The following is a 25485-nucleotide window of genomic DNA, read 5'->3' on the forward strand; positions in this document are numbered from 1 at the left end:
TATACTGCCCAAAATTTAAGTCTCTGGATGGTTTACAACAACAAAAAAATGACCACAGAAAAGTTAAAACAAATAAACAACCACAGAGAAATTAAAACCTTGGTTAAAATAAATGACAGCAAACAGTTAAAACCTCACCACAACTTACAATTTTGAAACAAAGTTAAAACTATTAGAACGGTATTTAATTAAAAGCCTGGGTGTCTTTTGAAGCCCTTTCACTCTTATCTCCTCCGGAATGGAGGGGGTGTGTTCATATATAAAACAGATTTACCCCAAAGTCCCTGCGAGTTATCAGGGAGCAGTTCACACACAATTTGGATTTTTCACTGTGCATTAGAGTGTAATCTGATTTATATCCGGGGTAAAAAATAAATAAAAATCCATGATTTGCATCATTTTGTGGGGACAACTTCGAGTTTGCCGTAAAGCCTCCCCAAAAACGTGCAGTGGAGCCTCCTGTGCGTCAAAGTCCCAGGACAGACCTTTTAGCAAGAGGACAATTTATGTTTCCTGCAAGACCAGCTCCATGTTGGGGCAGGGGATGATGGGAGTTGTAGTCCCACCCCACCTGCGCAGCCAAGCTGGGAGCCCCCTGTGTTAAAAGGATCTGCAGATGTGTTTTTCTTCTTCCCCTTTTAAAATAAACAGCAATCATTCTGAGTTTTCTAATCCTACCCCCACCCCGGGGCTTGCTGCTATGTCCCTTGACCAGTATCCTGGCATGCCATCCCTGGAGAAGCACCACCTCTTCCATTCCCACATGGGAAGCTGTCGTTTAGGGCATGGATGGAGCAAAAATAAAAGGCCACCCAAAACCCCGTTGCCAAGTCCTTTTCTGCAGAAAGCACAAGGCCAACTCCCTGGGCAGTTGACACACTTGCACAGAACATCAGCAAGACACCTGCTGGACCCTCAGCGCCCCCCACCCACACACCCCCATGGACCATCTGAAGACCCTCCCTGCCCCACCTGTGAATGCTCAATCTCATCCCAGGCCTTCTGCAGCCAGCTCAGGGCTCCTGAGGCCATGTCGGCTACCTTCCCCAGGAAGAGGGGAGGTGTGCACTTAGAGATCCGATCCGTTGCCACAACAGACTCTGGTGTGTGCTGCTGGTGGCCAGATGCCGGCTCCTCATTTCCCTGTCCAGAAATGCCCCTTTGCAGGAGGGTTTTTTAAACTGCTGGTTTATGATATTTCTGTAATGTCCCTCCAGCAGGGCTGCAGCTTAGGGCGGCTTACAGTAAAACGCAACACAATGGAAAAAAACAACAAAGCTACAAGAAGATAACAAACCATAAAACCAAGATTTATTTACTTTTTTAAAGAGAAAACAGTGAGATAAAACAACAGATAGGAATAAAACTGGGAATTTATTCATTTATTTTATTTACATATTTTTATACCGCCCAAAACCTATGTCTTAAATCCAGTTGAAACCAATTTAAAAGCATTCTTCATGGATTCTTTTGAAAACTAAGCAAAGAGGGAACATAGGAAGCTGCCATATACTGAGTCAGACCCTTGGTCTATCTAGCTTAGGATTGTCAACCCAGACTGGCAGTGGCTTCTCCAAGGCTGCAGGCAGGAATTTCTCTCAGCCCTCTCTTGGAGAAGCCAGGGAGGGAACTTGGAACCTAGATGCTCTTCCCAGAGCGGCTGCATCCCCTGAGGGGAATATCTTACAGGGCTCACATGTGCTCTCCATGGGGAAGCACCCCTGGGAGGGAATTCCGAAGATGGAGGCCACTCCTGAGAAGGCTCTGTCCTTGCATCCCACCAACTGGATGTTTATCAGTGACAACGCAGAGAGCAAGGCTCAAGATGAAGACCTGAGGACCTTGGCAGATGCATATCGGTAAATGTGGTCTTATAGATTCGCTTTGCTACATTCACGACCTAACATGACTCACAATTCATGGGGCTCCACCCCTTTTGCATGGGTGAGGTCATCACGAAGAATCCAGTGCTTCTGAGCATGCGTGGTGTGCTTTCCCCCCCTCATCATGGGGCAGTCACAACCAGTCTCTACAGACCGAAGAACAGGAGGGATACGTGGCTCTAGAGCTATAATGTTCATTAGAGAGAGTCCACAAACCGAGAAAGGACCTCCTATTGTTAGAAATGAAGATCTGTGTTTAAACTGGGCAAGAGGAATTGGTTTCACTTCAGACCTGAGATTTCTTCTCTTTGGCTTAAATGTAAACAGTGTTACCAGCAAGAGGCCTTTATCTGGTTCTACCAGTGAAGTCACCTCAAAAGGGCAAAATTTAGGATCTACTTGAAAGCAGGTGTGGGATTATTTATCTCGTTCATATATGGGTTTTACTGTGGGAGCATTTCGGCTTCTGGCATCAAATACTAACACATTTTGGGCTTCAAAACCAAAATAAATATCTCTTTCCCCCACACCTTTGAATTTATTTGGAATTCTGCATTTGCCTTCTCAGAAACAGAAGGTGGCAAGGTATGGTAATCATCTGATTAATATTTCCAGCATGGAATCCATGAGCTAAGCAAGCCATTTGTTTTAGCTGTCGTCGAAATCTTCCGGGAATTTGCTAATGCATATCTTGGCTGGGAGAAACACTAAAATTGATCGGCGTAGAAGCAGCGAAAGCTAAAATGTGTGTGTGTGTGTTGTGGAGTGGGCGGGCGGGGACCTTTCAAGGAAGCCATGAAGAGAATTCACAAATACCTCCTTTTGCTGTGCAAAATAATCCAAAGAGCACTGAGGCTTTGGGGATACAGAAGAGGGACGGGCTGTCGTTTTCTCCTGTGGTAATTAGGCCAGGTCTGCGTAACTTTGGATCCCCTGCAAGATATTGGACCACTACAACTCCCATCATCCCTGATTATTGGCTTCTGTGGCTGAGGGTTATGGGAGTTGTAGTCAACAACCGTCCTTGGTTCGTCCCTTCAGTTTGAGCCCTGTAACGGGAAGGATCATACAGTACAGTTAAGGGATGGGTTAATTATTTCACTTATAATACCAGCCAACAGAAGATTAACATTGACAGAAGACCCACCACTGCGTAGACTGCAGCATATAAGCATCTTCCGCGCTCATGAGGACTAGCAACTTGTGTTGGACCCCAGATTTGTATGCGCACGAGCATAACGTGTGCAGCCCCAATGAAAGATCTCTAAACAGGAAACCCAAAGAAAAGAACGCGCAAGAGAGAGAGAGAGGCCGCCCTCTCTGTCTCAAAAGGCTTGCTTCTGATCCATCAATGCACGTGGTCCGTCTGTTAACATGGTGGTTTTGCTGACTTCCGCTTGTCACAGCGGCAGCGTTGTCAGAGGGAAGAGAAGCGTACTGGTTTTTCTGAGAAACTGGCATCGGGGATGGGTGTGTCGGTGCCGATATCTGGCCCTTTGGGTGTAGCTGTGGCTTCTCTAGAGGCCTTGTGACAGACTCAGGGGTCAAAGGCACAGGCTGAAGAATGAGGATGGAGTCTTGTCATTAAGGGATCTTGTGACTGTTCCTCCAGCTCGGGCAGGCAGAGGTTAAAGGAACAGATGTTAGTCATGCTCCTGCTTCTGCTCTGAACCGTAGAAGGGTATCACTTCTCTAATATTCTCCTTGTGGGAACAAGCGACCGCTTCCCACATCGATTTGCGCAGGGCTGCAATCTCCACATTTCTGTAAAGGCTGCCAGCTTGGGGATCCATAGGTTTTCCTCGGCTTGCCGCCCTGAAACCAGATCTTCAGCGGTGGATGTAGCAATCCTCGCCCAGCTTGGTTTGACAGAAGAAGCCGCATCTTCCACCGCCAACAAAAGGTTTTTTTGAAGCCGCTGGTGGCGATGGCCTGTCATTTTTGCGAGTAACTGAACGTCGATGCTGTTTGTGCCAGATTCTAGAGGAGGCTTTGGCGTTGAAACGGCGTGGAGCAACCCTGCAGAGTGAGTATGTCGCTAACTGTGACTTGTTCTTTTTAACTAGGTCAGTTTCGTGCCAGAACTCAAGCCTGGAATGTTTAGCCAAGAGTATCTCAGCCCATGTGCAGAGTTGAATTTCCCAGATTGGTGTTCATTACCCCACGCGCCTTTGGGGATTGGAGGGTACGCTTTTCCAAAGAAAGGGCGTGGCACCTTGATGGCGTGCATCATCGCTCAAATGCAATGATTGTGATTCATTGGAGCAAAGTCTTTTTAAAAAAAAAAAACCTGTTGGTTTTTGAATGTCTTACAAGGTTTTTAAATAAACAGAATAGATACAATAGAATTTTTTAAAAAATCTCAGGGGCGGTGGGGAGGACCCTTAATCATGTAATTCTAAGTGGAGTGCTTGATGATTGAACCACTTGAAATAATAGAATTGTAGAATGTTAGCCAGAAGATCATCTAGGCCATCCCCTAGAGGTCATCTAGGCCACCCCCCTGCTCGATGCAGGAAGTGGCTACAGCATCCCTGACAGATAGCCCAGCCTCTGTTTGAAAATCTCCCACCCCATTAGCTCATTCTTCTTGTGAGACCTGCCTTGTTAACCACAATTCAGCCTTCAGCAACATCCTCTTTATAGTTTCTGTCTGAGTGTCTGGCTCTAGTACTCATAGTCCCAGCGTTGGGGACGTTGCTGACTGGCAGAGCGTCTGCTTTGCATGCAGAAAGTCTCAGGGTTCAGTCCCTGGCAACCTCTCGGGATAAGGCTGGGAAAGACTCCTGCCTGGAACCTTGGAATAGCCGCTGCCAGTCAGTGTAGACAATCCTGAGCTAGGTGGACCAAGGGTCTGACTCAGTTGGCAGCAGTCTGCTATGTTTCTATATTAGGATATGGATCGCTCAGTGGTATAGGTCCCAGGTTCAGTCCCTGGCAATATCTCCTGGTCAGGCTGGGAAGGACCACTGCCTAAAACCTTGAAGAGCTGCTACTAGTCAGTGCAGGCAGTCCTAAGCTAGACAGACAAAGGGTCTGACTCAGTGTGAGGCAGCTCCCTATGTGAAGCAGACCACCATTTTGAAGACGTGGTGGTAGAGTCCTTGCTTTTGCATGCAGAAGATCCCAGCTTCCTGGCAGGCTAGGAGAGGCTCCTGACTGGGACCTTGGAGAGCTGCTGCCAGTCAGTGTAGACAAGAATGAGTTGAATGGACCGAGGATCTGACTCAGTATATGGCAGCTTCCTAGATTCCTAAGATGGTTTTTTTTCCTGCTTGCAGCCGTGAATGTTAGGGGTGTTGGAAATTCTCTGAGGTGAGAGAATCCCTTTCTCATTATAGCAGAGTGCACAGAGGCACAACACGGCGGTAGTTTAGTTAGGCATGCGTGTATCCTGAGAGTAAAGTAACTTGGAGCCAATTCATAGTTTCAAATCAATATAAAAGGCATTTATTAAGGAACTCCATTCTAGATAGGAAAGTGAGGAGTTAGGATCTCTAATCTATCTAGCTAGCTGGATGCAGATGGATTCTGCATCTTCTCTGCACACATGGTGCAGGGAGAGAGGCTTGCCATGTTGCAAGGTAGAAAGGCAGGTAGGGAAGAGAGAGAGGAAGGAGGAAGTTGAATCCCTAAGAGTAGCAATCTACATTTCAAAGGGATAGCATCAGAGCAGTGGAGAAGGGATGACCAATGTCTTGACTCTCTAGCCCTCTGACTTACTAGTCTGTCCTCCACTGTCTGAGACAAAGAGACAGCACAAAGTCCTTTAACTTCCAACAAGGGGAACCTTCTGCAATAAAATGTGGTGGCTAGTTGTCGGTGTGTGTGTGTGTGTGTGTGTGTGTGTGAATTCTGACATTTAACTTGCAGCTTCTTCATTTTTATTTGGGGCTGCCTGCCATGATTCTATGGTGTGTTGTGTTTGTGGGTTCTATTTTGATTGCAATCCATTTGCTAGGAATAACAAATTATTCTCATGGCATTCTGTTTCCTTACCAGCATCTTTCAACAATGCAGACCCATGAGCCATTATTAGAAACGTCTGATAGTGTTAAGGAAGCAGCAGCCTCTGAGAATCAGACGGGCCGAACGGAGGACAAACCATGGCCACTGGACACGCCCTTCCAGAAGGAGAGAGAGCCCTCCCCAAGGATCAAGATCAACCTTAATTATCGCAAGGGACTTGTTGAGTAAGGAGCTGTCTTAGAAGTAACTATTTGGCCTGTCGTTCCCCAAACATCTGATTTATTTCTGAATTAATTTAAAAGTCGGTAACAAGGGATTACCCTTCCTCGGAGCACTCTCCCATGTCTCTGCATGAGTTGCTGTACTGGATGTGCCTCCCAACTGGTAGGGGGCAAACCCAATGGACTAATTCATTTAGAGGCTCAACGGGCATAAATAAAGCATGGAAGGTTCAAAGCTCTCATGCAAGTTCCAAGTGAAAGCTTACCCGCTGTACATACACAGCACAATCCTCCATGCAGCTTCCTAGTTCATTCTTACCCTCTCTGTACAAATGCTGAGCAGGAACCTTGCACAATTTTCGCAGCGCCACCTGCTGGCCAGTTCTTTCATTCTGAGAAAAACCCACCCGTTCCCATTAAAACGTTTGTGGCGATGAATTAATTCAAGCTTTAGGGCAATAATGTACTAAGACTGTACTGTAAAGTTCCAGTCTGGTGAAGGAAAAGGGGGAGTGGGAAATATTTTGAAGGGAGAACCCACTACCCCGTGGAATCATTCCTGCATATGGAAGGGGTCATATCCAGGGAGAGAGGACTGGTCCATGTCCTGAAGGCTCACAGCCTAAGAACAATCAAAGGCCAAATCCTGCAAAACCCCCACCCGCTGCCACAATAAAGTAAAGTGTGCCATGGAGTCGGTGTAGACTCCTGGCGACCACAGAGCCCTGTGGTTGTCTTTGGTAGAATTAAGGAGGGGGTGACCATTGCCATCTCCCGCACAATATGAGACGATGCCTTTCAGCATCTTCCTACATCACTGCTGCCTGATGTAGGAGTTTCCCATATTCTGGGAGACACACCAGCAGGGATTTGAACCAACAGCTTCCTGCACAGTTAGAGGTCTGCTCTAACTGTGTTTTCCTCCCACAGCCCAAATGACCCGGATTGCTTTGATAGAGACCAGCTTTTTAGCACCGTTACCAGGGGGAACCCGGAGGATCTGGAAGGCCTGAGTGACTACCTGAGACGAACCCGTAAATATCTCACAAACTCTGAATATACAGGTAGATGCATGCTCAAAAGCGCTGGTGTGGCTGTATGCAAGAATAGGCGAGCTTTTAAGCTTCACAGAATTCTTGGTAAACTTGCTGAGGATTGGTGGGGTGTGTTGGGAATATAAAAATGAAATGGCATGGTCAGGGATGATCGGGGAAATGGTGCTATTTATTGCTAATGGCATCAAGGACTGTGGGAGGGCACGCATTTATTATTTATGGAGTGCCTGTTCAAAGCGAGGAGAAGATGGTTCTCTGCCCCCAAGGGGCTCCCAATCACAGGGGAGACCTCAGCACTTGGGAGGGATGCTATGCTGGGTGGAATGGGGACTGTTGCTCTCCCCCTGCTAAATATAAAGAGGGCCACAACTTGATAAGGTGCCTCTTGGCCCAGTTAGCAGGGGAAACTGACCTCACAAACCAGCCGGTCACCAGTGCCAACTGGATAGGTCCTAGACTCTGAGCGAATTCTCCCAGTCAGTAACCTGCTGGCTGTATTTTTGCAGCAGGTGAAGCCTCCAGTCACTTTTCAAAGAGCGTGGTGGACTGCATTGTGGTAGTCACACTTGGACATAACTAGAGAACATCAGAACAGCCCTGCTGGATCAGGCCCAAGAAGGCCTATCTAGTCCAGCATCCTGTTTCACACAGTGGCCCACCAGATGCCTCTGGGGAGCCCACAGGCAAGAGGTCTGTGCATGCCCTTTCTCCTGCTATTACTCTCCTGCAACTGGTACTCAGAGGCATCTTGCCTCTGAGGCTGGAGGTGGCCCACAGCTACCAGACTAGTAGCCACTGACAGACCTCTCCTCCACGAATCTGTCTAAGCCCCCTTTAAAGCCATCCAAGCTGGTGACCATCACCACATCCCGTGGCAGAGAGTTCCATAGATTAATTATGCACTGTGTGAAAAAGGACTTCCTCTTGTCGGTCCTACATTTCCCAACCTTCAGTTTCATGGGGTGACCCCCTGGTTCTAGTGTTGTGGAAGAGGGAGAGGAATTTTTCTCTGTCAACTTTCTCCACTCCATGCATAATTTTATGCACCTCGATCCTGTCTCCCCACAGTTTTCTTTTTTCTAAACTAAAGAGTCCCAGGTGTTGTAGCCTTGCCTCATAAGAAAGGTGCTCTAGGCCCCTGGTCATCTGGGTTGCCTTCTTCTGCACCTTTTCCAGTTCTACAATGTCCTTTTTTTAGATGATGTGACCAGAATTGTACGCAGTACTCCAAGTGTGGCCGCACCATTGTTTTGTATAAGGGCATTATAATATTAACCATTTTATTTTCAGTCCCCTTCCTAATGATCCCTAGCATGGAATTGGCCTTTTTCACAGCTGCCATGCACTGAGTCGACCTTTTCAACGAGCTGTCTCCCCTGTTTGGAGAGTGGATGGGCAAAGCACAATCTGCCTTCTGTTGCTACTTTTTCTTTCATGGGTGGAAATTGAAAACCGGCCAGTGAAGCTGGTTTTGGGGAGCAGAGCTGATCTTGCAGTAGCAAGCATGAATTGTTCCCTTGGCGAAGCAGTGTGTGTCCTGGTTTGCATTTGGATGGGAGATTACCTGTGTGAGCACTGTAAGATATTCTCCTTGGAGGATCAGGCCACTCTGGGAAGACCATCTGCATGTTTGTGTGCAGAAAGTTCCCAGTTCCCTCCCTGGCAGCATCTCCAAGAGAGGGCTGAGAGAGACTCCTGCCTGCAACCTTGGAGGAGCCGCCACCAGTCTGTGAAGACAATCCTGAGCTAGATGGACCAAGGGTCTGACTCAGTATATGGCAGCTTCCTATGTTCCTATAAGATTCCAAGTTCTATCCCTGGCAGCATCTCCAGATAAGGCTGAGAAAGACTCCTGCCTGGAATCTTAGAGAGCTGCTGCCAGTCAGTGCAGACAGTCGTGAGCTAGATGGGAAACGTACCCTTCCTACACACAGGAGCCTCCCCTGTCCAACAACATCATGGGGGACCCATGTTTGAGCAACCCTGTGCTATAGCAACCCTGAAAGATGCCCCTATTTGAAAGTCCGCAGCAAAGGAGAGCCTACCACTTCATGTGGCAGGCCGTTCCTCTGTCTCTTATAGTCAGAAACGTCTTCTTCATGTCTAGCCAGAATCCGCTTCTTTGGAATTCCAACCCCTGGGTTCTATGCCTGCCCTCAGGACCAAGAGAGAAAAAGCCCACGCCTTCCTCTGTGTGACACCCCTTCAGATAGACATTTTGAAGATCGTCTCCTCCTCTCCAAGCTAAATTTGTTTTGCTCCTTCATCCGTCCCTCGTGGCACTGGGTTTCTGCCTCGCTTTGTCCAGAGCTGCTTTCTGGGGCCTCAGGAGAAGCCCTGCAGTCCAAGAGTGTTTATCTGGGAATCGAATGCAAGACAGTGGTTGAATGGTCAGGCAGGGAGGAGAAAGGGCCCGAATTTCCCCTGGTGCAAAACCCAGTGCATACAAATTGGCAGGGCAGGGGTGTCGTAGCAAGGTTGGAGTGGGCCCAGAGACAAGATTTTAAATGCCCCCCTCCCCCACTGAAGCTCAGCTCATAGCAACATAGGAAACTGCCATATACTGAGTCAGGCCCTTGGTCCATCTAGCTCAGTAGTATCCACACAGACTGGCAGCGGCTTCTCCCAGGCTGCAGGCAGGAGTCTCTCTCAGCCCGATCACGGAGATGCTGCCAGGGAGGGAACTTGGGACCTTCTTGCTCTCCCCAGAGTGGCCCCATTATCCCCGAGGGGAAGATCTTACAGGGCTCACATGCTGTCTCCCATTCAAATGTAACCAGAGCGGACTCTGCTTAGCAAAGGGGACATCATGCTTGCTACCACAAACCCAGCTCTCCTCTCCTTAGACCAGCTCTCCAAAAAAACACCCAACTTAAACGAGGCTGAATAGTGGTAACAAAAAGCATAGTGTGTGTGTGTGTGTGTGTGTGTGTGTGTGTGTGTGTATATATATATATATATATATATATATATATATATATATATATATAAAAAACACCTATGTGCCACAATATTATTATGCTGTTAATTATGCTGTTTACTATGCCTGCTGTTCTGGTAGCTCCAGGTCTTAACACCCACATCAGTTTCAGAGGATGAATACAACTGAAGGAAGCCTGGGCGGTGAGCGGCTGGGGGAGTCTCCCCTTGCCCTATTATAGTGGCAGGGAAATCTGTTACCCCACACTGGAGCTGCGATGTGGAGTTGATGGGGCTTCTGTGCTCAACATCCTTTGCTCTTCTAGATGGCATCACAGGCAAGACCTGCTTAATGAAGGCCCTGCTGAATTTAAAAGGCGGGAGGAACCCCACCATCCCACTACTGTTGCAAATAGACAAGGAGACTGAGAACCCCAGACCGCTGATCAACGTTGCTTGCCGGGATAGCTACTACAGAGGTGAGAACTCCTGGAGGGGGGATTTTAATCCCCTCCTCCTGTCTATTATGTTAGCCACCATCCCTGTTTTGTTAGCCAAGGTCTGCAAAGACTGGAAGGCTTGGGGGGGGGGAGAATCATTTTGATGTTTGAGACCTAGCCCTATTTTGTTCTGTTTGATTTTATGTCGGCTGGAGGGCTGGGCTGGTGGTATCAAACATGCATGAGCCCCTTTGCTAAGCAAGGTACACCCTGGTTTGCATTTGAATGGGAGGCTACATGTGTCAGCCCTGGCGCTTTCCCGATTGGACACTACAACAGTGTCACTACACGTCCGTTGAGTGTGCTTCTGTATTGCCCATGTATTGACACCGCAATCCCTGTGCTGTCAGCAAAGTGCCACACACTTTGCTTGGGTTTTATTGCTGCTTATAGTCCTACAACGTTGTAAAAAATGTATATATAGAGAGCTGTATTTTCCCGTTGTATGGTGGTTCTTGTAGCCACTTAATGGCGCAGCAGGGAAGTAACTTGCCTAGCAAGCCAGAGTTTGCTGGTTCAAATCCCTGCTGGTATGTTCCCCAGACTATGGGAAGCACCTATATCAGGCAGCAGCAATATAGGAAGATGCTGAAAGGCATCATCTCATACTGCACGGGAGGAGGCAATGGTCAACCCCTCCTGTATTCTACCAAAGACAACCACAGGGCTCTGAGGTCGCCAGGAGTTGACACCAACTCGATGGCACAACTTTACTTTACCTTTAGGATGGTTCCTGCAAGCTAGAAAAAACTGCTCCCCCCTGCTGGCGGATTTGCACAGCATCCTTTATTTACGGTTTCAATACGATTCTGCCGAGCGGAAGTAAACTATGGCTGCGTTACCGTGTAATCTGGAAAGCGCCACTGTAAGATCTTCCCCTTAAGGGATAATGGGGCCACTCTGGGAAGAGCACCTGCCTGCTTGCATGCAGAAGGTTCCATGTTCCCTCCCTGGCAGCATCTCCAGATAGGGCTGGAAGAGACTCCTGCCTGCAATCCTGGAGAAGATGCTGCCAGTCTGGGTAGACAATGCTCAGGTAGATGGCCCAACCGTCTGACTCAGTAGAAGGAGGACCTATCTCCTCCTCCTGTGTTCCTAACCCAAGGGCTCTTGTGGCTGCTTCCAAGCCTCAATGCAAAATAATGTATCAACATTTAAAAAAAAACAAAAACATGAAATGCAAACCAGTGCGACACACCAGTAGCTCTCAAGAAAATTTTGACTGAACTGGCTCATTCAGTATAGATATTATTACTAAGCTAGAAGGTTCCCAGTTCCCTCCCTGGCAGTATCTCCAGGATCGGGCTGAGAGAGACTCCTGCCTGCAACCTCGGAGAAGCTGCTGCCAGTCTGTGTAGACAATCCTGAGCTAGATGGACCAAGAGTCTGACTCAGTATGTGGCAGCTTCCTAGGTTCCTTTACAAGATGTAAATGAATATAAAAATTTGAATTAGGAGAGTTTGTTTAATTGTAACCCAGTGTGGGAGGTGGTTGCTAAGCCAGCTAAAAATATGCCAATTTGAAAACCTCGGGCTTGTTTTTATTTATTTGTTTTACATATTTTTATATTGCCCAAAACTTGTGTCTCTGGGCAGTTTACAAGAAGATAAAAACAACATTAAAACATTAGTTAAAAACAAAAACAAGAAATTTTAAACACAACAATTTAAAATTTTTGAAACAACATTCCAAAACAACATTTAAAAACAATCAAAACAAAAGTTCTGAGTTCTAGACAGCCTTCCTATCTAGATGTTACATCTAGAGTGGGAAAATGTAACTCAGATGTGGGCAACAGGCATCTTAAACCTGGCCACCTTTAAAAGAGACCTCAATCCATTATACACAACCCCCCCCCCATACTGCTGTAACAGAACTAGCTTGACTCAAGCCGGAAACACAGTACAGAAGTAGGCCCGCGGCGCTATCTTCACCAGTGACTCAGTGGGGTGCCCAAGACGGGTTTCTCAGAATGCGTCTTGCATGGCACAAACCAAATCCCCACTTTCAAAGGAAGTGGGTACAAAGAAAGAATGTATAAATTAACCACTGGCTGTCTAATTGCAAGATGCTAGTTTTATCTTGCAATTTGCTGCTAGCAACGTGCTTTTCAAAGGCTGTGCATGATATTTCTCGACAATGCTCAGGACGTCTTGTTTCACAAGTGACTGAGGAATTTGGCTTCTGTGACGATTTTCTTGTTGCTACTGTAGGTCATACAGCTCTCCACATTGTCATTGAGAAGAGGAATCTAGATCTAATCCAGCTCCTGGTAGAGAATGGTGCTGATGTCCATGCCAGGGCTTCTGGCAAGTTTTTCCAACAGAGGAAAAAAGGAGTCTGCTTCTATTTTGGTATGTTGACATTATGATCTCAAGTTTGCTTTCGCATTGTTGCCCCGGGTGAGCAAGCCTTCTCAGTAGTGGTCCCGGCCCCTCTGTAACTCCCTGCCCCTTTTTATTAGGCTTGCCCCTTCCTTGTTTAATTGAAGTTTGTTTGTTTTAATCCCAGCAGGCCTTCTCCTAACTCTAAACATTTATATGTGACTGCCTTGTCTTCATGATTGACATATTCTGCATTTCTGTGGTTTGGGAGGTTGCATTTTTTCATTTTGCTGCTTGCCGTCATGAATTCATGTATGAAGAATGGCAGCATATAAATCTTCTACATCCATGAATGAACTGCACAACTGTGACTCCCCCTCTTTTTGTCTCCTACGTGTTAGTATCAGGACACCTCACTGAAGTATTTGGCAAACTCCCAATCTGAGCTGAGGTTTATGCATATGTCTGCAGCATGGACATAAATACGTACGTCACACTGGGGACATTGGCGCTGGGGTTGATGGGGCCTGTAGTACAACCACAGATGGGCGCTTTCCAGATTACCGGCTACAACAGCAGTAAAATTATTCAGCCCCCAGAATCTCAAACTCCTGATAACGGGAAAATACAGCTACTTTTTTTGCCACACACATGCAACATGGCAGCATTATAACACAAAGATAACCTCTGAAAGAAGGCATCGGAAATGTGAACGGCACCTTGCGGTGTCACACAACAGGAAGTATGGAAGCACACTCGGGAGATCCGTAGTGACACTGGTGTAGCCTTTAGTCTGGAAAGTGCCCTGGAGAATCTCGGGTGGGCCACCCCAGTGGCCGAGCCATTCTGTTTCATTTCTGCAGAGAAAGCCCGTCTTCCTCCCCAAGGGCAGCTCTGATCTCTCTCTTTCTCGGCAGGCGAGCTTCCCCTCTCCCTGGCTGTGTGCACCAACCAGGCGGACGTGATCCAGTACCTCCTGCATAATCCTTACCAGCAGGCCAGGCTGACGGAACAGGATTCCCAGGGCAATATGGTCCTCCATGCCCTGGTGATGGTGGCCGACGATACGGAGAAGAACACGGAGCTGGTGATCAGGATGTACGACGAGGTCCTGATCGAAGGCTCCAAGATCAACCCCACGTGGAGGCTGGAGGAGATGGTCAACCAGAAAGGGCTGACCCCTTTGAAACTGGCGGTCAAGACTGGCAAAGTAGAGGTAAGTTGGCATGGACCTTCTCTCTGCTGCAGGCAGCTTCCTCTTGGCATGAGTGACCCTTTCACGGGGCAAGGGGAGGTCCTCTCTACAGGAACTTAGGAAGCTGCCATATACTGAGTCTGACCCTTGTTCCCTCTAGCTCAGTATTGTCAACCCAGACTGGTAGCGGCTTCTCCAAGGTTGCAGGCAGGAATTTCTCTCCATCCTATCTTGGAGATGTTGCCAGGGAGGGAACTTGGAACCTTCTGCTCTTCCCAGAGCACCTCCATCCCTAAGGGGAATCTCTGACAGTGCTCACACTTCTAGTCTCCCATTCATATGCAACCAGGGTGGACCCTGCTTAGCTAAGGGGACAAGTCATGCTTGCTACCACAAGACCAGCTCACTAGTGTTCCCTCTAAGAGGGATTCCCAGATGTTGTTGACTACAACTCCCAGAATCCCCAACTGCATTGGCTTGTGCCTGGGGATTCTGGGAGTTGTAGTCAACAACATCTGATAATCCCTCTTAGAAGGAACACTGGTCCTCACCTCTGGTGGTGGATTACGGAGGGTGTAAGGTAGGTCAGTCTTTGGAGAGGAGAGCTGGTCTTGTGGTAGCAAGCATGACTTTCCCCCTTAGCTAAGCAGGGTCTGCCCTGGTTGCATATGAAGGGGAGACTAGAAGTGTGAGCACTGAAAGAGATTCTCCTTAGGAGATTAAGGGGCCACTGGGAAGAGCAGAAGGTTTCAAGCTCCCTCCACAGCAGCATCTCCAAGATAGGACGGAGAGAAATTCTGTGCAGACAATATTGAGCTAGATAGACCTATGGTCTGACTCAGTATATGGCAGTTTCCTATGTTCCTATGTTTTGTTTTCTAATACCCACATTGGACTGCAGGGGAGGCAAGATCTGAACGGGGGTGCGGTGGAGCGGGGCTTGACCCTAAGCTACAATGCCATGCTGGAGTCTGGGTCCCTGAGAGCTTCCATTCATCCTTCATAGATTTTCAAGCACATTCTTCACTGAGAGATCAAGGACCCGGCTTTCCGGCATCTCTCGCGCAAGTTCACCGAATGGACCTACGGGCCCCTCCAGATCTCTCTCTACGACCTGTCCTCCATAGACAGCTACGAGAAGAATTCAGTGCTGGAAATCCTGGCCTATAACAGCGACACCCCGGTGAGCTGGAAATGGAACTCCCCTCCACTTGAAAACAGTTGCTACACAGCGGAGCCTTCACTTGATGGCTTAGTGCTGGTGTGTTTGGGCAAGGTTGGCACTGTATTCTGGTGTGTGTGTGTGTGTGTGTGTGTGTGTGTGGTTCAGTGTTCCCTCTAACAGGAGTTCCCAAATGATGTTGACTACAACTCCCAGCATCCCCAGCTGCAATGGCCTTTGGTTGGGAATTATGGGAGTTGTAGTCAACAATAGCTGGGAACACTGGTGAGGGTGCTGGGATAAAGCCTTACGAATTCTAGCTTATTTCGGTGTATTTCCGGTTTTAAAAATGCTGGTTTTAAGCGACTTTTTCTGAAAGCGCGGGAGCAAATAGGGAGAGGCACTGATGCAGAATCATTTGCATGATCAGAGGGATACTCTCTTTAGAAATGCAGATGTAGCTCTTTAGAAATCTCTCTCTCCCGCCCACCCCCATTGGCTAGAAGGAAAACACGGAAATTGTGTTTGTAAGGGTTTAAATTTATGTTTTGAATTATTATTATAGCAAGGGTAAATTTTATAGCTGATGTTTCATGAAGAGAGATGCGCGGGAAATCCACTTCTGTTTATTATGTTTGTTATGAATGAATATTATTACTGTTAAAATCAATAAAAATTCAATTTGGAAAAAAAAGAAGAAGGAAGGAAAACACGGAGGCATGCCATGTGAACTTGCCTCAAAACCAAACCTCAGAGCGGAGGGGAGGAGCTGCTTCCCTGAATGCCGCGAGTGTAATTCGAAGTGGGTTTGCTCAACATTTGCCCCACAGCATGAAGCCATGTGCAAATAAATCCAAGGCGAAACCCTGAGATTTATTTATTTATTTATTTATTTATTTAGCAAATTTATCGACCACCTGATTTCCTTAGACTCGAGGTGGTTTACAGAAATTAAAACAACAGCCAGTGTAGGGGGAGAAAAAAAGGACACACACACACACACACACACACACACACACACACAACTAAAAGCCTGGCAGAATAGATAAATGTCCAGAAGCTCCTTAACGGACAGAAGGGAGGGGACATTACGAATCTCAGGAGGGGGCTGCAACAGAGAAGGCCCTCCCATGAATCCGGACCCCACGTACCTCCCCTGGGCCCGGAACTCTGAGAAGGCCCACCTGGGACAACCTCACAGGGCGGGTCAGAGTTGGACGGAAGAAGCGGTCCTCTCCCAGATTTTATTTTATTTTATTTATTTTTACATTTATATCCCGCTCTTCCTCCAAGGAGCCCAGAGCGGTGTACTACATACTTAAGTTTCTCCTCACAACAACCCTGTGAAGTAGGCTAGGCCGAGAGAGAAGTGACTGGCCCTGAGTCACCCAGCAAGTCTCATGGCTGAATGGGGATTTGAACTCAGGTCTCCCCGGTCCTAGTTCAGCACTCTAACCACTACACCACGCTGGCTCTCAGATTCTCCCAGATAGAAGATTCTCTTCTAAGCTGAGTGTCTGCTTGGAATTCTCTTTGGCATTCCACCCTGGAGGAATCGCGTCTCCAATCCAGCATCTCTCGAATTGGGGTAGGGGAAGGAAGGGAGCCGTATGCCAGTTGGTGCTTGGCATGTCCAAGGGTTACGATGCCTGTGTTGAAAGAAATGCCTTGTCTGTCTCTCGTTTTCCCCGCCCACAGAACCGGTACAAAATGGTGGTCATGGAGCCTCTGAACAAGCTGCTCCAATGGAAGTGGGATTCCTTTGCGTCACAGAGATTCCACTTCAGTTTCTTCTTCTACCTGCTCTTCATGTTCGTTTTCTCGGCTGTCGCTTACCACCGGCCCGTGGATGAGAAAGTACGGCTTTGGGGACCCGGCAGGGCGTGTCGGTGTGAAAGGGAGGGCAGCGTTTCTTGTGTGCCATGGACAGGTGCCCTACGACACCGAACCTCGTCCAGTGAGTCGCTGGACTACAACTCCCATCATCCTCAGCCTTCACCCATTATGGGTGGGGATGATGGGAGTCGGAGTCCAGCATCCTCTGGGGAGCCAAGGTTGAGCACCCCTGTCCAATGGAACGTACCATATTTATCCAAATAGAAGGCTGCGCTGAATTTAAGATGCCCCCTCCACTAAGAAATACAGGTTATAGCTGAGGCAAAGCACAGAATGCTACCTTGCCTTGCCCCATGCCCCTGGGGGAGGCCAGCCCCCTTCCAGGACTGATATTTGCAAGCTTTGAGAGTAGTGTGGGGAGGAGGGGAGGTTGCCAGCAGCCTCTCCCTCTCCTCCTTCTCCATCCTCCTCTCCTTCCTCTCTTCCTCATCCTCTCCTCTCTTCTGATTCTTCCTCCTCCTCTGCTTTCTCATCTTCTCCTCTCTTCCTACTTCCCTCCTCTTCCTCTCTTCTTCTTCCTCCTCCTCCTCTTTCTCTCCTCTTCGTCCTCCTCATCTCCTCTCTTCTTCCTCCTCCTCCTCTCCCTCCTCCTTCTATTCTTCCTCCTCCTTTTTCTCTCCTCTTTTTCTTCTCTTCCTTTTGTCTTTCTTCTTCTTCCTCCTCCCCACTTCCTCTCTTCTTCCTTCTCCTCTTCCTCTCCTCCTCCTCTCCTCTCCATCTCTTCTTCTACTTCCTCCTTCTCTCCTCCTCTTCCTTTCTGCTTCCTCCTCCTCCTCCTCTTTCTCTCCTCTTCATCCTCCTCCTCTCCTCTCTTCTTCTTCCTCCTCCTCCTCCTCTCCCTTCTCCTTCTATTCTTCCTCCTCCTTCCTCTCCTCTTCCTTCTCCTTCCTCTCCTCTTCTTCTTCTTTCTGCTTCTTCCTCTTCCCCACTTCCTCTCTTGTCCGTCTCCTCTTCCTCTCCTCCTCCTCTCCTCTTCATTTCTTCCTCCTCCTCTTCCTCCTCTCTTCTTCTCCTCCCTCCTCCTCTCCCTCCTCCCTCTATTCATCTTCCTCCTCTTTCTCTCTTCTTTCTCTCCCTCTTGTCTTTCTTCTTCTTCCTCCTCCCTCTCTTCTTTCTTCTCTTCCTCTCCTCCTCCTCCTCCTCCTCCTCCTCCTCCTCCTCCTCCTCTCCTCTTCGTCTCTTCCTCCTCCTCCTCCTCTCTTCTTCTTCTCCCTACTCCTCTTTCTCTCCCTTTCTTCTTCTCCCTCTCCTCTGCTTGTGCTTCTTGCAAGCAGTTTGGAAGGCACGTGAGGCAAGGCGCTCCTGGAAAAGCTTGGCAGGGTCCAGTCCGTCCCAAAGAGCTGGTCCAATGGCAGCTGTGGCGTGCATCTTGCCATCCAGCTGGTGGGCCCCCCCATAATCTGCTGTCTGAGGAGACCGCTTCCTCTTGCCCCATGAAAGGACCGCCTGCAAGATTGATATCAATAAGACACAGGGACATGTTGGTGCTGGAGCTAGAAAATCCAAATGGTGCTCAACTCACACACCACCACCACTGCCAGTGACAAAATAGAATAGAATAAATAAAATGGGATGGGCAGTTTGGTGCCCTTTAACAAGCCTCCCCAGTCTGCGACCTCCGGTGGTCTGCCTCACCTGTTCTAACAATCTTCCAGCCCTGGAAAGATGATGCAGGCCTCTCTGGTGGCTGTCCCCTTCTGTCCATGCGCATGTGGCCTGGGTGGGTGCTGGAGAGTCCATGGATGTCTTCCTCCTCTGTTTTTGTGTCTTCACAGCTTCCTTATGCAGTGACGGTTTCTGCCGGAAGTATCTTCATGCTCCTGGGCCAGATCATTGTCTGTCTTGGAGGCCTTTATCTCTTGGTTGGTCAGGTAAAGTATCATACCCCTGCATCTATATTTTTGGCACAGGCAAGACTACTCAGTGGAACTCCCTGCCACTTGATCTTAGGCTTGCCCCAAAATTTTAAATGAAAGCTTGCTTTATTTCAGCAGTGGGCCTTCTCTCTATATTTCTCTATGCATTGCCCTGTTTTAAGGATTGCCTTACAACCCTCCATTTCTGTGATTTTAGAGGTTGAGTTCTACTGTGTTTTACGGTGGGTTTTTTAAAAAATTAATTGTTGTAAGCCACTATTAATTCACTTATGAAGACTGGCTACATATAATTTTTTAGATTAAATGTATTTTTGCTGTGCTGTAGGTAGACATCAGGCTATGGTGATTCTGTGATGCCACAGAAACACAGAAAGCCAGCTAAGTGTTCAAATGGGTGCAGAATTCACCCTCTTCTTAATATCTCCTTTCATATTTTAAGTTTCTAGTCCTCATGGTTGCATGTCACATGTGGGCAACAGATGCTATAATCTCAGGAGTGGCTGAACAAAGCTTCCAGTTTGGGATGGGGTGTTATGCCCTGCATAGCTCCTGGCCTCCTCTCCCTGACTAGCAAAATCCGAATAAATTATGCAAACCTGTAAGAATGGCAGACTAGGTCACGCAAAAAGCATGCGAGCTCTCAAACCTGCTTCATTGGCCCAATTTATGCAGTTCGCGGAAGTGAGCTTAGAGGACACACAGCCCCGTGGTAACAGTTTTTGACACAAAAATATAGGAAGCTGCTTCATACTGAATCAGGCCCTTGGTCCATTCAGCTCAGTACTGTCTGTACGGACTGGCAGCAACTCTCCAAGGTTTCAGGCACAGGATTCTTTCCCAGCCCTACCTGGAGATGTTGCCAGGGATTGAACCTGGGACCTTCTGCATGCGTAGCAAGTACTCTGCTACTGAGCTACAGCTCGTGAAGAGTTGAAAGGGATCTGAATGAGGCATCACTCTGTGGTAGATTCATGGGTTACTTTTGGCCGAATAGATTTTTGGAATTGCAAAATCTGCAAAATGTCTTTTGCAGTGGGATGTTTGTACGCAGCAGAATCTCCAAAGCTTCTTCCAGATGGCTTTTGGCTTTGAATAAGCTTTTTGTTTAGGAGAGGAGAGCTAGTTTTGTGGTAGTAAGCATGACTTGTCCCCTTAGCTAGGAGGGTTCGCCCTGGTTGCATATAAATGGGAGACTAGAAGTGTGAGCCCTGTAAGAGATTCCCCTCAGGGGATGGAGCTGCTCGTGAGGTCCCCGTTTCCTGTTCAGCTCTATGATGCTGTCCTGTAGTCCACCCTGTTGTTCTAATGGTGTGTCCCCCTTCATTCATTTAGGGTCTCTACCTGTGGAGGCGACGCAAGTCCTTGAAGAGTCTGCTTGCAGATAGCTGCATTGAAATTTTTCTGTACGTTGGTGGGGGACAGGGAGGGAGGGGAAAGCAGTTACAAATCTGAAAGTGTTTCCCTCTAAAGCAGGGATTCCCAACCTTGGTGCCTCGGATGATATTGAACTACAACTCCCATCAACCACAACCACAATGGCCTTTGTCCAGTGATCATAGTCCACCACCAGAAAGCTAGAAAGGTCCACTTTCTGTAGAACTGTAGACAAGTGCCAGTTTGGTTCCTATGGTACGGCAGCTTTCTGGACATTCTGTAGCTCTCTTCTGACATTATGTTGCACAAATATCCATACACCTGTTGATGTTTTGTGTGAATGACTATCCATATGTTTATTTTATACGTGACCCTGGTTACAGGCGCCCCCTCAAACAGCCCACAGTGTACATTGATTGAACATGTTGTGTGAATAACTGTGTGTGCACACAGATCTGCATGTAGAAGAAGAACTTTATTTACGGTCAATGATCAGATACACAAAAGTCAAAAGCCAAACACAAACACACCCCATATACAATACAATGCAATACAATAGGCAGAGCAAATCAAATTAAGTATAATAATGATAAAGGTAAAGTGTGCTGTCGAGTCGGTGTCGACTCATGGTGACCACAGAGCCCTGTGGTTGTCTTTGGTAGAATACAGGAGGGGTTTCCCGTTGCCTCCTCCCGCTCAGGATGAGATGGTGCCTTTCAGCACCTTCCTACATCGCTGCTGCCCGATATAAGTGTTTCCCATAGTCTGGGGAACATACCAGCGGGGATTCGAACCGGCAACCTCTGGCTTGCTAGTTAAGTCATTTCCCTGCTGCATCAAATTACATCTCATCGGCGGTCCTTTGTTGTCTGATTTTCATGGCTGTCAAACAAAAGTTGGCTACCTTTTGGGTGATATCTGCACACTCATCAGAGAGGAGTAAACACATATAGTAAGACCCGTCCCTACCTGTCCTATTCAATAACAAGGGTGTAATCAAGCTGGTACGGGGAAATGAATTGATTATCAAGCCAGAGGTTGCTGGTTCGAATCCCTGCTGCTATGTTTCCCAGACTTTGTGAAGCACCTCTATTGAGGAGCAGCGATATAGGAAGATGCTGAAAGGCATCATCTCCTACTGCGAGGGAGAAGGCAATGGTTAATCCCTCCTGTATTCTACCAAGGAAAACCACAGGGTTCTGTAGTCGCCAGGAGTAGAAACCAACTCAATGGCACACTTTACATTTAATCAAGTTGGCACGTGGGTCTTTATAGAAGGAGGAGTACTAAAGAACATGTTGTATTCACTGTTCCCTCTAAGGCGTGCGCATGTGCACGCATGCACATGTTTCCGGATGTCCACTCAGTTCATTTTAGATCCCGCTCAGGCTGAATCAGGAAGGCCCCATTTTGAATACAGGTGCACACTCACTGCCTTGATACTGCCACCCAGAACAAAACTTATTCAGCACACAGATGAGGGGAAAAAAATTAGAGGGACCACTTGTATTGTCTCAAGCATTCCTTCACCCCAAGGACAGATCCTATTGGGTTGAGGTGTTTTATTATACCTGCCAGAAAGTACTGCCATCCAATCTGGCTCTGAAGAATGCTTAGTTTCTGTAACTTGGGGGAGGTAAGTAATAATAGATCTTTTGTTTGAGAACAGCTGATATGTACATAATACTCTCAACTGAGGTCAAAGATCATACTGAGATCCTTTTGGCGTCTTCTAGTCTCTGCACAAATACCCTCTGGGCTTGGAGAAGGCCCAAGGGCAGCAGGTATTTGGGGGACAGTCCATAGGACAAAAATATCCCTCTCAGTTCATCTCCCATCCCGATTTATAACTGTGAGCAAGCACCAGAGGTGTAGATCTGCGTGTCTATATACACTGTCATGCTGGACGTGGTGTGTAAATAGGGCTTGATAACCACCTCCACTTTCTTCCTCTTGTCTCTGCAGGTTGGTTCAGTCGTTTGCACTGCTGACTTCTGTGCCACTGTACCTTTTGGGCATGGAAGAATACGTACCTTTCATGGTTTTCTCTTTGCTTTTGGGCTGGGTGAACATGCTATACTACACCCGTGGCTTCGAGCAGACCGGGCTCTATAGTGTCATGATACAGAAGGTTGGTACAGACTTGTATTCAAAAATGGGAGGTTTCCAAAACAGAAGGCATCCAGGCCTCAGGCGTGCCTGAAACTTGTACCTCTGATGTGGGAATGCTGCCCTCTAATCTCAGCTGTTTTGGGATAGGGATTAGGCTTGGCTGTGGAGTATGTGCCCATCCACGGTGAGTTTATGCAATTCTAGTATACAGGGGAAAGGCACCACAAGGTGAGCATGATGTCTCCTGCCTTTAAATGTGCCTCAAAACTCAAGACATGACCAGCGGATACACATATGGATTTCTTTCATTAATTAATTTATTGTTGTAGTTTACATGTAATTGCATTTATTGTTACATGTTAGATCTTCCCCTGTGTCCCAAGACCCAAGGGCAGGTGGTGTACAAAAATCTTGACAATTTTATATACACACGCATTCTCTCTCTCTCTCTCTCTCTCTCTCTCTCTCTCTCTCTCTCTCTCTCTCTCTCACACACACACACACACACACACACACCAAGCATCCACGATGGTTTCAACAAGTGTGGCTCATTCATTCATAATTCATTCATTCATTGTTTATACCACCTTTCATAATGCATCTCAAGGCAGTTAACAAAAGTTAAAATACAATAACATTCCATTAAAAAGCTACATTAGAAACCTTTAAAGGTTACATTAAAGTTACATGAATGTACTGGTAAAACAAGATACACGTGAGAACAGTATTACCCCTGTCTGTGTCGGGCAGCCCCTGTTGAATTCCTGCCTGTCATGCAAGGTGCTTAAAGGCACAGGGGCTGCTATTGTGAAGGAAAAAAACCCAGAGTGGTGCACATGGTCATGGTTATCCCCACAGCAACCCTGTGAAGTAGGTTGTGCTGAGAGAGAAGTGCCTGGCCCAGTCATCACAGTAAGTTTCATGGCTGAATGGAGATTTGAACCCAGGTCTCCCCAGGTCTAGCCCAGCACTCTAACCACTGCACCATGCTGGCTTTTTTTAACCAATGCTGAACGGCTGCTGCTGGTTAATCTTAAAACCACTTCAACACAGCAGAGACCTGCTTTGATTTTCTCTGTGAATTTTCCTTCCAGGCTATTCTGAGGGACCTTCTGTGTTTCCTCTTGGTCTACGTGATCTTCCTCATGGGCTTTGCATTAGGTGAGTGTTGCATACATAGGAACATAGGAAGCTGCCATATACTGAGTCAGACCATTGGTTTATCTAGCTCAGGATTGTCTCCACAGACTGGCAGCAGCTTCTCCAAGGTTGAAGGCAGGAATCGCTCTCAGCCCCATCTTGGAGATGCTGCCAGCGAGGGAACATGGAGCCTAGATGCTCTTCCCAGAGTGGCCCCATTATCCCCTAAGGGGAATCTCTTACAGTGCTCACACATCAAGTCTTTCATTCATATGCAGCCAGGGTGGACCCTGCTTAGCTAAGGGGACACATCATGCTCGCTTCCACCAGACCAGCTCTCCTCTCCTCATCCTGGAAGAAAGGAGAGGCTGGAAGAATTATACCCTTTTGCTGATGAGGTTGAAACAAAATCAGTTGAGCAGAAAGACCAACCTAAGGATCCTGGAGACATTGCCGAAACAGTAATGGCGTGGTTGAAAGTGCAGAATCCGCCTCTTGTTGAGGCAAGTGGTGGGCAGTGACCTGGGCATATTTATAAGGTTTAGAGGTTCTCATCCTTGGGTCCTCAGATCTTGGTGGACTACAGCTCCCATCAGCCACTGCTGCAATGGATGATGGAAGCTGTAGTCCAGCAATATTAGGGTATAGGGTATTTTCTCTTGGTGCTGCTTTTATGGGCAGTGTGGTGTTGCTTTCTTGGTTGTGTGGTTTTTGTTTTGATAGATAGGGGCACTTTCCAGATTAGACCCTGCAACGGGGTCATGTCGGATCTCGGAAGTGTGCTTCCACACTTCCTGTGCTGTGACACCACAGTCCCTACGCTGACAGCAGGGTGCTGTTCACATTTCTAATGCCTTGTTTCGAATTGAATCGCTGCAATATAGAGCTAGGACGTTGTATATCCGGCGTAAGAAAGTTGCTGTTTTTGGGGGTTGTTAGTTTCCGCGAGACGACTCCCCCTACTGTTTACGTTTCAAGTGCGACTTGCCTGAACGGAGGCATTTTGCTGCTGTTGCAGCTAGTCTGGAAAGCGCCCTATGGTGGTTTTTAATATCCATGTGGTGAACTGCCTTGAAATAAACTGGGTTATGGAAGGCAGGATATAGATTTAACCATCGGAGTGGGGGTGTTTTCCCGTTCCAGCCCTCTTCACTCTCGCTGGAAAAGCTCCAGCCTTCAATACGACAGTTGCCCCGAAGACGGAGGAGCACATATCCCCGGTTGTCTACTCGGGGCTGTTCCAAACCTGCCTGGAGCTCTTCAGATTCACCATTGGGATGGGTGACCTGGAGTTCCAAGAGCACGTGAAGTTCAAGTACTTCGTCATGTTCTTGCTCCTGCTCTTTGTGATCCTGACCTACATCCTCCTGCTGAACATGCTGATTGCCCTGATGAGCGAGACGGTCACCAATGTCTCCGGCTACAGCCAGAGCGTCTGGAAGCTCCAGGTCAGTCCCACAGCGGTCAGTCCCACAGCATTGCCTTCTCTGCTGGGCTTCTTTTGAGCTAGGGCTGGATTGGCTGAACTGCTACGTATGCTTCAGAGCAGGAGCCCAGCAGGATGGGGCAGGGGCCCAGCTGTGCTGCAGTTCTTGTTGTCTTTGGGGTGGTGATGGTCCAGAGTTACCCTTTGCTTCTTCAGAAGGCAGCCTTAGGTATCTAGCTGGCAGCCAGAAGGAGCCTGAAGAAATGGCTCTGTAGTAACTGCATTATTCTTTGTGACACAGAGAAATTGTTGTATACATCTTGGCTGGAACTACTGAGAAGACGTACAAGATGTTCCAGTCTTTGTAAAGATTATTTCCACTACAGTAATTGACATCTTTGCACGTAGAACATAAGAACAGCCTATTTGGA

At 47.6% G+C, this 25485-nt stretch overlaps 1 protein-coding gene across 1 annotated transcript; it reads left to right on the forward strand.

Moving 5' to 3' along the window:
• Positions 1–1740: 1740 nt before the first annotated feature.
• LOC128336152 (transient receptor potential cation channel subfamily V member 2-like) lies at positions 1741–25133 on the forward strand. The gene is given in 14 exon segments (XM_053275342.1): positions 1741–1859; positions 3950–4007; positions 5886–6076; positions 7004–7137; positions 10374–10526; positions 12762–12902; positions 13790–14088; positions 15074–15250; positions 16928–17086; positions 18901–18996; positions 20335–20405; positions 22342–22507; positions 23583–23649; positions 24772–25133. Coding segments are annotated over 14 exon segments (2193 nt in total).
• Positions 25134–25485: the final 352 nt, after the last annotated feature.

This window comes from Hemicordylus capensis, chromosome 12 (assembly GCF_027244095.1).
Source record: "Hemicordylus capensis ecotype Gifberg chromosome 12, rHemCap1.1.pri, whole genome shotgun sequence".
In the NCBI taxonomy this organism is placed as follows: Eukaryota; Metazoa; Chordata; class Lepidosauria; order Squamata; family Cordylidae; genus Hemicordylus; species Hemicordylus capensis.